Genomic DNA, 13403 nt, shown 5'->3' with positions numbered 1-13403 from the left:
TCTTTAAGAATTTTCCACAGCTTGTTGTGATCCACACACTCAAAGGCTTTAACAGAAGGAGGGAGAGTTAATTTAATAAAATTAAAGAACCATTCAGTAGTGAAGGTAACATTTTAGCCGAGACTTGAAGGATTAATCGAGAAAGAGAAGGAAAAGTATTACGGGTGCTGAGGTGAGAACAGCAGGTATACAAGGACATGGTGGCGGGTTGGTTGACCACACGTAGTCTAATGTGAGAGGCAAGGCTGAGGGGCGGGGAGTTGGAGACTGAGGGGTCAGCAGGGCCAGCTCTCAACGTCGAGCAGTCCTCATTACTTCACTGTCCCAAGACACAACCCCACCTGTGCATACCAGTGCCGAGCTCCTTGAAGGCAGAGTTCTGTGGGCTTCAAATCTATGTCCCCAGCCCAGTGCTGGGCATGGCAGGGACACAGGAAGTGTTTGTGAATGGAGGAGATGCCGAGTCACTGCATTCTTGGCTTCTCTCCCTGGCCCAGTTTGTGCGGTTCCGGAGCAGCAGCATCCTCTCTCAGGAGGTGGGTCATGTTCTGCAAGGCGCAGCTTCGACCGACCTCTCTACCCTTCCTGCCTCCACACTCCAGGCTCTGCATGGCTTCTTCCTGCAGGTGAGTGGGGAGGGGATGCCATTTAGCCACTTGGAGGCCAAACCCTCTATACCATCTTCTCTTGGGGCGGGGTGGGAGGGGGGAGCTCTAACCACAACAGCCAGTGGGAGGTCAGGAGTGCAGGGGATGGAGGGCAGAGAGGGCCTGTGTGGAGTGGGCACTGAGAAAGCCTGTCTTTCTTACCCTCTTTTTTCTCCAGGTCCAGAGCATGGGCCTCCTGACTGACCACAGCATGGCCCAGACCCTTCAGGCCTCCTTGGAGAGTCTTTCCCTCAGGGCCTCCCTGGCCCAGCCACCCCTACAGGACATGCTGTATCCTTTCTTGCATCTTGGAGCTTTGGCCTGGGCATGGTCACCCAGGCTATGGGAGGCCACAGCATCATGCTTCAGAGTAGAGAAGTACCCTGTCTACAGCCCTGTCCTCTTAAGGCAAGCAGGGGTCGGTGATAATAATTAACAGTGGGAGCAGTGACAATGACTTGTTCTGTTTGTTAAGTTCCTACCAAGGACCAGTCATGTTACATGCACTGTATCGAATCCTCACAATAGCTAGGAGTGTTAATGCAGTAGTAACTTAGATCAGAGAGGTTAAATGACGTGCCCGGATCCACACTGATAGCATCAGGATTTGACCCCAGATTTGACCATCTCCAAAGTCATATCACCAAACTCAGAGGGAGTGACCCCTTCCCCAGGAGCTTTGGAGAAAGTTGCCCAAGCCCAGTTGGCACAGATGCTGCCCTGAGTGTAACATGGGGGATGGTGCTGGGTGACTGGCAGGTCCCCGAGCAAGCCAGGGGTCACCCGCCCTCTGAGGGGTTGCTGTGGTGGTGCTCCAGAGACACTTGGTCTGGAGGTGCGTGTGCTGGGGTGGGAGTGCCTCCTCACAGACTCTCCTCCTTCCCCTTTCCATGGAACGGTTCCCTCCTTGATATATAGTGACTACTGAGCTCAGGTATTCAGGTCCCAAATTTAGAGTCCATCCCATTATTCTCAGGAGCACCTCTGCTCTTGTCTGACTATTTTTGCCCCAGAAGCGTGGTTCTCCCATGGTTGGCCCTACCTCCTTGCTGTTCTCCTCTCATGGTTGTTGCCAGCTGCCTGGGAGGGGTGTCTGTATCCCTGTCCCACATCAGAGACTGACCCTCTGGCCGGATGCCTAGAAGCAGAGAGAACTGAGACCTGGAGAAGACAAAGTCAGGGCACAGTGGTTTGGGGGAAATGGATGACAACTGCAGCCATTCATCTGGGGCCATTTACTCCATCATTGAAACAGAATCAGGAAATAAAGTGATACACTCAGATGCCTGTGTGGGCTCTCCAAAAACATTTCACTTTGCACTTACCTGGGCTCCCTCCAGCTGGTTCCTCAGCCAGGATGGGTGGCCTCCTTAGGGAGAGAGGGGGTGGACTTGTTCTGGTTACACCAGCAGGTCGCCTCAGTTGAAGACATCAGTTAGGCCATCTTTGGGGCAGGAGAGGCAGAGAGAGGCCACATGTTTGGTGCTGCTGTGATCCAGGTGCTCTGGGATCAGTTTATCTACTGCTTTACCTCAAGTGAAAGTGGAGAGAGGTACAATTTCCAGGCAAGGAAAGTGAGCAGGTCAGAACTTTCTCAGCCTTCCTAACTAAATGAAGCTGTTGCAGCTCATCTCCTTCCTGGTTGAAGCAGGTCCCCTATGTGCCTTTTGCTCCTGGCTCTCCTCGGAGCGTGTATTTGTGCACCCATGTATGCAGTTCTTCCAATGTCTGCTCTCCACAACTGCCCACTCCTGTTCTGCCTCAGCTAACCTGGGGTGTCGGCTCCCTTACCAACTGTCTGCCAGGGCTCTCTCGGAAACTCAGCCACTGTTCATTGGTGCCAAATAGTAATAGAAACTCGGAGACAGGGTTTTGGGTGAAGTAGAAAAGAGTAGCTTTTATTGCTTTGCCAGGCAAAAGGAGCCACACTGGGCTAATGCCCTCAAGACTGTGTGATTCACCCTGGAGGGGGGTAGTGAGGAATTTTATAGTCTTCAAGGGGCAGGGCATGATCCATGGACAGTTCTCAGATCGGCTGGCATCAAGATGAAGTTTCAAGTATCATCAATTTTCTGGTTTCAGCTAGTCAAGGGCCTGTGGTTCTTGTGGGCAGCAGTTTTCATTTGGTGGTGGTGGTGGGGGGGTGGTCTGCTTCCTATAAAAACAATTTAGGAATGTGTGTCAGACCTTTGTATCTTCCAGGGAACTGGGAGTTGTGATTCTGCTATGTGGCAGAATTATAGTCTAAACTGTTACCAGTTCCCTAGTCCAACAGCTATTCTTTGTTTCTACATCTTCACCTTTCCCAATCATTAACGCTAGAGTCAGCATTTTACTTCAAAAGACAAGGATACGGGGTTGTACACGGTTTCGGAGCTCTCCTCGGGTCTGTCTATACGGACGCTGTACAAAATCATAGACCAGGGAAGAACCCAACGAGCTTGGTTTAGAATTTCGTGGATCGAAGCGGCGAGCAGGGGATGTCCCAGCTCTGCATTGCACATTACTTAGAAAAAGGAGTTAGTCACGACCCACTAAACTGATTTTGACAAATGCAGTTTGAAAAACACTTAGCTGACAAAACAGTTTCAGGGAGGGCGCTAGGAAGACCGTCCGGCAGAGATCACGGCGTCAGTGTGCTGATGCGCCCTTTCAGGCTATTTTCTCCAAACCAACCTTGACACACAAGTGCGCCGGCGGACAGGCAAGGTGGGCGGCACCGGAATCCCACAGACCTCAAGCCTGGCAGATGCCTGCGCCTTCTGGGCGGAGCCGGAAGTGAGGTCAAGGAGCGACCGTCGCGGCCTGCGCTCATTGGTCAGGGGTGGCACGGTGGGCGGGGGCAGTAATCGGCGGTCCCAGGGCTGCTACTCGCGGGCATTCTTTGAGGATCCACGGCTCTGCTGGTTGCTAGCAGACCCTCGAGTCGGTTGCTGTCTGACCTGCCCCCGCCCCCGCCCGCCTGGCCCGGTAGGTAGGGCGAGGGCCGTGGGCAAGCAGACCCCTTTGGAGAGCGGGGGGAGGAACCGAGGGCCCAGAACTGGCTGCAGGGGGTGGGGTGTGGGATTCGCGGACCTCATTGGAAAGACTTTCTCCTTTAGGAGCTCTAAAGGCACGGGTGGCATCCCTGGTCTGCAAGCCCGAGTGGCCCGCTCAGAACCCACCACGAAGTCACCTCTCTCATTTCCCTCTTCTTCCCCGCTTCAGTCATTACCGGCCATCTGATAGTCCCTGATTCCCAAGTTTCGCCTTAACCAGAGTTTGGTTCCCTTGAGTCTGGAGTATGACGGTGGAATGTAGGGCTCTGGTTGAGCTTGAACTATTTCCTCACATTCTGTAGGCTTCAGTTGTCTGATCTGCACGGGACAGAGTTGGTTCTCTGATTGACCTCTGTGAGCGGTCACTGTCCATAACTGAGCATCTCTCCCCTGGGGCAGGTGTCCTGGTAGAACAGTGGCCAGCTCTGAGATAGCCTGTTCATTAAGACTCTTAGTTTAACTGGAAAATCTATGAGTGATCTATAAGTGATTTGGGCAGTCACCTCATTTTTCTGTGCATTCATCTCCACGTTGGTAAAATTGGGCAGCTGTCATCTGAGTAGAGGCCTCCTCTGACTGCTGTTTTTAATGTCACACTTTGCTGACTCCCTCTTATCCTTCTGTGCTTGTTTTACAACTTTGTTGGTTGTCTCTTAACCCTACTAGAGATAGAAGTACCATTGTGTGGGGAATGTTGTTCCTGCTGTATTCCTGGCTCCAGAACATTCAAGGAACATGAAAGTTACTCAGTAAATAGTTGGGGAATGTTGCCGAGATAGGAACAGGTGTTGCTTTTGGTGCCTGTGGTTCCTAGGAGAGTAACAGCCATCTTACCCCAAGACTGCCTTGCCTCCTTTCCCACCCAGCACCCCTCCTTCCTTTCTGATGACAAAAGTCAGGAAAAGCAGGAAACCCTGCAAGTTTCATGTTTTTGACTGCCGGGCCTCCTGGAAGGCCAGGGTGGGGGAACTGAGGGGGAATGATGTTGACCCTCCTTCCTCGGGCACAGTGCCTCACCCAGGTCTTTGTCTCTGCAACAGGGAGATGACCTCCTTATCCTCATTTTGCAGTGAGGAAGATGAAGATCAGAGAGGCTGAGCAATCTGCCTTCTGTAGGTCACGAAGTCAGGCAGAGCCAGGGCTCCAGCGCAGGGTTCCAGACCTGTTCTCTGAGCATCCCTGCTGTGCTGACATTTATCTTTCTTTCTCCCATCATCCCATGTTGTCACCGTGTGTCTCTTGGTCCCTGGCCCTGGGCTAGGGACTGGGGCTTCAGTGATTCTGAAAGCTGGGTTCTTGGTATTTGGAGGCTGTGTCATGTCAGGGGAAGTTGCTTTTCAGTTCACTTTGTGTTTTATATAATACCAAGCTCTGGGTCTCACCTTCTTTCACTGGGTTACTCTCTTAGCTCCAGAGTCTTGGATATGGACCTTCTTCAGTTCCTGACCTCCCTGTCTGTCCTGCTATTGTCTGGAACAGGAGTCACAGACACCCTGAGGACCTCCCTGGACCCGAGCCTGGAGATCTGTATCCTTTGGGGTTGGAGGTATTTTAGAGGGATCTATAAATGAGGTCTCTCTATACCCACAGTTGCTTGGGGGATTCCAGGGTAGAGCAGGACCTGCCCCCCTCAACCAATAGAAATCGGGGAGAAAAAGTAATGTGCTCTAACCAGATCTTGATCAAGTCAGTTCTCTCCTGAGCCTCAGTTTCCCCATACAAATTGAGAAGGCAAGGCATATATTTCAGTACCATGAGGACCCTGAGGATTTTGCATGTACCTAGCACTTTCTGTGTGAGACCCTGGGCGGAGACCAAATCCTGGCATTTTGGGCTATCTACTAAAAAACCGGGCCTTGAAAGAGTGGAAACTCATAGAGAAGGGTGGGATGGCACCCCAGGCAGAGTGTACAGTGTGAGCAGAGAAGCGGAGGTTCTGGGAACAATGAAGGGTTGTGGGAGATGGTGGAAAGACCACAGGGATGGATGGGAGGGCAGAAGCCAGGTCCTGAGGGTTGTATTCAGGCTGTTGGGTGTGGAATCCTCTGTGAAATAATGATACGGTGCGGGATTCATCTGCTTCTCAGACAGCTTATTCATTCCCTGGGAAGTCCCAGCCATGTGCATCTATGCCCCTTGCAGAGACTTGCTGGCCAGGAATGGGCCCTCTGGATCAGGACCACTGAATTATCCAGGCAGGAGAATTGGTGCCAGCTCCTTAACTTAATGGCGCTCAGACAAGAAGATGTTTGAGGTGAAGCGGCGGGAGCAGCTGTTGGCACTGAAAAACCTAGCGCAGCTGAACGATGTCCACCAGCAGTACAAGATCCTGGATGTCATGCTCAAGGGGCTCTTTAAGGTGCACGCAGGCAGGGGGCAGCTCATGGTAGGCCTGGTCTTTGATCTGGGCACTGATGGATGAGTAGGAGTTCCCCATGGGGATGGTGTTCAGTGAAGGGGAAGCGAATCCACAGAAGATTTGAAGTAGGGCCTCAGTAAACAGGGCTGGGGCTGGTCTGGGAAGACCTTGGCAAAGCCACTCAGCCCAGGCGGGCTTCCCTCAGGTGCTGGAGGACTCCCGGACAGTGCTCACTGCTGCAGGTGTGCTCCCAGATGGGCCCTTCCCCCAGGACGAGAAACTGAAGGATGGTATGGTCTTCCCTGCTGCAACCTTGATCTTCTCCAGCTGCTCCTTCCCTCTTGTTCTTGTCACTCTTCTTTTCCTCTCTGGAAGTGCCCTCTTGCAGCACCTTCAAGGAGTCTCTTGGGTGGTTGGGCACTCAGTACAAGATTCTCCGAGTGTTTCTGGGCTCGCCCCAGAGCGTTTCTGTGTCCCTGATACACATACATTATGTAGTACTGTCCTGTGCTTGGGGCAGGGGAATCAGGGAGGAGCCTTTGCCTACTTCCAGTCCAGCAGTCCTTGCCTTCACCACCCTGACCCTTCTGGTAGAGATGGCAAGGATTGTTCCCATTTATAGAAGAGAAAAACTGAGATCTAATGAAGTGACTGGCCCATGGGAGCAGTTACCAGCACTCTTCACTGCTATTCTAAAAGCCTCAACCTCCTTAAATCCTTTTTGAGACAAGGTGGGACCAACATAAATAAAAGAATATTCTGTATCCTTTCATCTCCTCTTCCAGGAATTTCTCTTCAGTGGTAATGTCTCCCCATTAGCTAGTTATATTCTAACAATAAAGTATGTTAGGTCACACTGTCTGAGCCAGGACAGAAGTAGCCTTTACATATTGAATGCTGGGCAGATACCATCTCTAATCTCCACTGTAACTGAGGAAGGCACCATAACCTCCAGTTTCCAGGTGAAAGAGGACAGGTGGTTTGCCCGGCTCTTACCTATAAACCTAGTGAATTCCTGAGTTCTTTGTGATTCAGGATAGTTCTGCAGCCCAGAGGTCCCTGCCCCACTTGTCTCAGACCCAGCTGAGCATATCTTTGGAGGGCTCCCTTTCTCTCTCTGTGTGACCTGGCCAGTGCTGATAAGGACGTGAGCCTTATCTATGGGGGTCACTCAAACAGCCCCCCCCCCCCAACCAGGGCTGGGTGTATAGTTACTATTCTTCATGCTCGCCTGGGTCAGGGGAACCTGCCACCGTAATGGACACTAAACTCAAACTGATCTATTGACTAAAAGATACTGGTGGAAAAACTGACCGAAATCAAACAAGGTCTATGCATTAGTTAATAGTATTGTATCAATGTTAATTTTCTGGCTTAGATGGTTTGTACAATGGTTATGTAAGGATGATAACATTAGAGGAAGCCGAGTGAAGGAATTTTTTGGTGTATTATGTAAGTCTAAAATTATTTCAAAATAAGAGCTTAAGCATTTAAAATAAAATTGGACATATACTAAAAAGAAAACAAGCCCTGATGTGTTCCCTGGCCATCCTAACAGAACTGACCCCTCACAGACACTAGTTAACACCAGGGCCCAGCTCTGGACATTATGGTACCAAGTTGGGGAGGTTAGACCCAGCAAAGCCTCATGGGATGCATTTGCCTCCGTCTGCGCAATGGCACCCCTCTGGTCCCCATGGCAAACGAGTCTTCTGAGCTGTGAGGTACAGGGGAAGAAGCATGTCCTTTGGAGTCAGACAGACCTGGGTTTGGTGCTCACTACCTGTCAGCTTCAGTTTCCCATGTGTGAAATGGGAATTAAAGCCACATCTCCCTCTGAAGGTAGTTTTGATGATTCGGTGACATAAATCCCTCAGCACGCATTGCACATGTGGTCAGCAGCCTGTATGCAGCAAGCACTGTTCCCTTCTGTGGTTAGTGGGCTTACCGCTGTCCTTTGGAGGGTGTGTAGAGCTGGCCAGGAGGCTGCAGAGGGCCATCTCCACCAGCCACTCACCAGGGTCCTCTCGCCAGCTTTCTCCCAAGTGGTGGAGAACACGGCCTTCTTCGGTGACGTGGTGCTGCGCTTCCCAAGGATCGTGCACCACTATTTTGACCACAACTCCAACTGGAACCTCCTCATCCGCTGGGGCATCAGCTTCTGCAACCAGTCGGGCGTCTTTGACCAGGGCCCCCACTCACCTATCCTCAGCCTGGTAAGGACTGGGGTGGAGGAGGTCCGGGAGCCCTCTATGTGGTTGTACTATGAGCCACCATGAGCCTGCTTCAGTGGGGCCTGAATGTCAACCCTTGGTTGCATTTTCTGTGATAAGCCTCAGGCCACCTTGAGGTGCCATTTCAAGGGGTTCTCTGCTGACCTTGGTGCCTGGGGGTCATCACCTGGCCCACATCTGTCCCAGCCTTGGAGGGAATGGCCTGTGGGTGAGCAAGATGTGGGAGAAGGCAGAGGATGACTAGCTTTTCCTCGTCCGCAGATGGCCCAGGAGCTGGGGATCAGCGAGAAACACTCTGACTTCCAGAACCCATTTAAAGTAGACCGCACAGAGGTGAGCTGCTGGGGCCTGTGGCCCTGTCTGCACTTCATCTGCCGGGCCCTGGGAGGCCAGGGGCTGCAGCACCTAGAGTGGAGTGTGAGGGCTTTGGACTTGGAGCCAGAAGTACCTGGGTCTGGGTCTAACCTACCCTGGTACCTTTGGGCAAGCTGCTGGCCCTGTCTTAGCCTCAGCTTCCTCTCTGTCCATGCTGGGTGAACCTCAGCTATGAGGGGCAGTCAGGGGCTATAAACACGTCCATCCCAGTGCACAGTAGGCCCTGTTCACTCCAGGTGAATGGTAGGGAAGCCATGGGAGGTCAGGCCCTGCTTCTCTGCCCATGAGCCTCTGAGCAGCCAGCCTGCCTTCTGTCCCTCATTTCTGCACATGTTCTCATCCTAGAGCTGAAGTGGGCTTTAAGGGCTGGAGGCTGCCGGGGGAGCAGGACAGACAGCAGAGGGGAGGGTGAGGTCAGAGTGGCCGGGCAGGAAGGACTGGAGGACTGGCCTCTGCAAAGGACAAGCTCTCCCCCAGGCATCGGGGGGTACTGCTGAAGGTCTAGGATTTTGCTGCTGTTTCATGGATGCTGACAGGTTAGAGACATCAGAGTTCATTACAGTGAAAGCAGTTGCTGTTGACCTGGTCATGCGGGTTTCCCTTATTTCCCAAGTCTTGGTTGGGGGAGAGGGGTGAAACAGAGGGGTTCAGACAGATGTCAGTGGGTTTGCATCAAGTTGAGGAACACCAAGCTTGGGAAGTCCACCACCTTTATACTGATCAGAAGCAAACCTGGTCTTTGTTTGTAGACAGATATCACCTCATCCTTCAAGGTTGCTTTCTGTAAGCACGACCTGAGAAATGACCCAGGTACAGAGGGGTCAGGTGTACCCAGCAAGAATGTGCAGGGACACTCAGGGCCATAGAGAGAATTCCGCACACACCACCACCACCACCACACATACACACAGTCCTTCCATCAGCCCTGTGTGTCTTGGCTTAGCTCACATTTCTACATGAATGCCTTATTCCATATGATAATCTGATCAGTAGAGACTAGGACCACATTTGTTTAGTTCATCTCAGACTGCTGTCAGTAGGACTGTAACTAGCAAGATGAGGCCAGATGCAATGTTGATCTTAACCATATGCTCCAGGGTCCTGAACTCAACCAGCTCTGATAAGTCCTAGGGGATCAGTAGATCTTATATTAGAAAATCAGGATGTCATTTGAGACCAGTCTATTATCTCTCACCATGCACACAAGAGTTTAGACTGAGCTGCTGATCTTCATTGTCATCGCTATTGGCTACTGAGGCCAGTTTGTGTGTGTGTTCAGTTGCTCAGTCGTGTCTGGCTCTTTGCAACCCCATGGACTGTAGCATGCCAGGCTCCTCTGAGCATAGGATTTTCCAGACAGGAATACTGGAGTGGGTTGCCATTTCCTTCTCCAGGGGATCTTCCCAACCCAGGGATTGAACCTGTATCTCCTGAGTCTCCTGCATTGTAGGCAGAGTCTTTACCACTGAGCCATCAGAGAAGCACGATCCTGGGGCCAGTAGGTCGACCCAATGCCATCTGCGTCTGCATTGGAGAGGTGTTCCGTGGTCCACTGTCTCCCACTTGATTTGGGTCACCATTGCAATCTTTGACTGAGCTAAACAATGGGGGCAGTGTTACCATGGAGTTGCTCAGTTGCCTCAGTTGCCCTATGTGGTATAACCCAAGGTTGATAAGGGATCAGGACAGGCGGAAGGATTCTTACCAAGGTTGGATTGAAGCAAGGTTGTACTGGCCTGTGTGTCTGCGCAGGGTTACCTCGGGAGCTGCCTTTGATGGCAGCAGGCAGAGCCACATAGTTCAGCAGTGACCTCGTCTATGTGGATTTTCCTGTCACGTGGTTGAGAATGACACACTGGACAGTTGGTCTGACTCAGCTGCAGCTGCCACTTGGCCTGCACGGGCCCTCGGATTGTTTGGCCAGGCGGCAGTGCTGGCTGTAAGGGACAAAGAGGATTAATTGTTCCACATGCCTCCTGGGGTCTAAGGCAGTCCCTTCCTAGAACATTGCTGCAAAATCAACATGTCACATCCCAGGACCTATAATTTCACTTTTCTCCAGTTACTCCCTACTTTCACCTAGACTTTTTGTGTGAAAGGGTTAGAAGTGAGTGGAACAAGAGCATTTTTTGCAAAATTTTCACAGACACCTATCTCCCATCTTGGCCCACATGGGCCACTACAAGGGGACTTGGCAAGGAGCATACTTAGCCAAGTGGTCATTATTATTTTTGCGGGGGAGGGGAGCATGCCATGTAGCATGCGAGATCTTAGTTCCCTGACCAGGGATCGAACCCATGCCCCCTGCAGTGAAAGTGTGGAGTCTTAACCACTGGATTGCTGGGGAAGTCCCCCAAGTGATCATTATTCTGATGATCTTGGGCCATACCGTTCCATCCAGGGTCTCTAGGTGGTTGAATTGGAGATTCAGAGTCCTCTGCTTTATGTCAGTCCATGGTGGCCGTGTACTGCCACATCTAGTACAGTGACACATATAGGCGGCGGTGCCAGTCAACTGGGCAGTGTCGGCTCGATCAGCAGTTTGATGCTGGTTAGTCTCATCAGAGAATTGGCTGTGGGCATCTAAACGAGTGACCCAGACTGTCCCGTTGTCAGCCGTGGTTTGTTTCCACAGTTCATGGCCCCTGAGAGGGGTGGCCGTGTGTGACCTGCCAGCTTGCAGCCTGCTCATCTGCCAGGCCAGATGGCCAGGACGCTGACGGTAGTCAGTGAGAATACAGCCTGCCTGGTCACTAGAAATACCATCTAGGCAAGAGTCACAGCTTTTAATTCAGATTGTTGTCTCACTGGGCTTGATGACAGTTGGTCTCCCAGCATCATCCTTGGGGCTGGATGGCTGCTGCTGCCCATAGAAAACACCCCCAGGTTGGTGATTTGCTGGGAGGACTGAGTGTTTTGAGTCACTGGTTAATGCTCCTCATGTGTCGTTGTCCTCAAGGCTCTGATTTATTACAGTGCAAGGATCCACAATAAAATCAGCAGTAAAAAAAGGTAAAAGACTCCTGGGGTGAAGTCTAAGGGAACCTGGACACAAGCTTCGACGTGTCTCTCCCAGTGGAGTCACATGGGGCATACTTTATTCCCCCAGCAACAGGTTATGAAAACATGTGTGAGAAGTCTATTAGGAGAGCCCGTTAAAGACGCAGCACCCAGAGTTTTTACCAGGGACTGGTCGCGTAGGCACCCTCTGCCTGCTACTGCTGCTAAGTCACTTCAGTCGTGTCCGACTCTGTGCGACCCCATAGACTGCAGCCCTCCAGGCTCCCCCGTCCCTGGGATTCTCCAGGCAAGAATACTGAAGTGGGTTGCCATTTCCTTCTCCAGGAGATCTTCCCCACCCAGGGATTGAACCTGGGTCCCCCGCATTGTAGGCAGTCGCTTTACCATCTGAGCCACCAGGGCGCCACTCTTATCAGTCAGGGTGATGGAAATCCCTCCCAGAATCCTGGTTCCCAGACACCAGCCAAGGGCCGGCCTTAGACGCAGGCCCTCCAAAGAAGAGCAGTCAGGCCAGCTTGGTTAAGAGCACCATTAGCGCTTCATTCAGGTGAACAATCAGTGTAGTTCCTGAGTAATCTCTGACTTGAGGGCCCTGTTGAACTAGTGGCTTTGCTTCAGGTGACGGAGTGGGTGATATGGTTTTTCACACTAGCATAGCTGCCTCCCCTTCATGTGAAACCAAGATGACACACCCTTCACGGTGGCTTGCTGCCACCACAACCCTAATAAACAGCCTGGATAAGAGCAGCAGGGCTGATTCTTGGTGTACCCAGCAGGGACATGCAGGCAGGCTCCAGGCCGTGGCAGGTCGCCTTTCTTAGCGCTGGCTCTCATGGAGATGTTTTCCTGCTGTGATGCTGGCTCTCCTTGCCCTGCAGATCATGAAATGAATGCGTCTCCTGCAGGAGGTGGGCCTCAGAGAGAATAGGCTCCAAGAGGTGTGATTTAGCGTCATAGTAATGTGCTCTGCTTGGATATAGGCGCAGAAGCAACACACTTCCCTTCTCATCAGCTGGAGATGGTCCCAAGATTTTACTCACTTTTCAGTATCCAGTGTAGACCCCTCCGCCAGTAAGGTTCAGAGATGATCTTTTTTTTAAAGGTCATCTGTGCTCTATTGCGCAGCACTGGCCCCTCACAGAGCCTGCATTGTAGGGATCCTGGGAGGCCAGCCCCTGCCCCCACTCCAAATACCCCAGTCATGCCTGGCTCCCAGCCTGGTGCAGGGTGGATGGGCTGGGGGACCAGAATTCCTGTCCATGAAGTCCACGCTGGGCTCAGTCCTGGCCTCCTGGGCCCCTGGAGGCTGGACAGAGTGGGCGAGGTAAGATAGGAGAGCCCCATCAAGTTCTCGAGCCCAGGGCCTATCCTGGCAGTTTCTTTGAGGTTTCCACTTGGGGAGGCCAGCAACAGCCCAGGTTTGCTCAGCTCCCCCCATGCACTGCCTCCATACCAGTGGGTGTTCTGGGAGGGCCCCTTCTTATGATACTAGAGCCAGCTTGTATCAGGCTTTGGGCTGGCCACTGTCCCCGTCCAGAGGGTGCTGGCCCTATCCCTGCTATTCAGATGCTCACAGACTGCTGGGGATGTAACAGAGGAGCACAGTCCCAGTCGAGCGTGATCACTGGAACCAGTGGAAGAGGGAAGCGTCATGAGCCACAGGACCCATGAGAGGAAGCCTATGGAAGCAGGTGGCCGAGGCTCTGGAATAAGTAAGAGTTGCCGGGTG

At 52.2% G+C, this 13403-nt stretch overlaps 1 protein-coding gene across 5 annotated transcripts in view; it reads left to right on the top strand.

Annotated features, from left to right (window-relative positions):
* Positions 1–13403, top strand: part of LOC122680298 (coiled-coil domain-containing protein 134) — a 73815-nt gene that overhangs the window by 53705 nt on the left and 6707 nt on the right. For 2 of the 5 annotated variants that reach the window (XM_043881513.1, XM_043881512.1), the window contains 3 exons: positions 498–626; positions 826–938; positions 1724–1930. In XM_043881513.1, coding sequence (XP_043737448.1) covers positions 498–626; positions 826–938; positions 1724–1769 — 288 coding nt within the window. In that variant the 3' untranslated portion in view covers positions 1770–1930. Of the gene's footprint in view, positions 1–497; positions 627–825; positions 1056–1723; positions 1931–3233; positions 3357–3480; positions 3618–5093; positions 5213–5922; positions 6045–6249; positions 6335–8078; positions 8261–8539; positions 8612–13403 lie in introns of those variants that run through there. The other 3 variants (XM_043881510.1, XM_043881511.1, XM_043881514.1) reach the window with 3 other exon arrangements.

The sequence above is a fragment of the Cervus elaphus genome, chromosome 22 (genome assembly GCF_910594005.1).
Source record: "Cervus elaphus chromosome 22, mCerEla1.1, whole genome shotgun sequence".
Lineage (NCBI taxonomy): Eukaryota > Metazoa > Chordata > Mammalia > Artiodactyla > Cervidae > Cervus > Cervus elaphus.
Note: the sequence above shows the minus strand (reverse complement) of the source record. Positions and strands in the feature narration are given on the sequence as shown.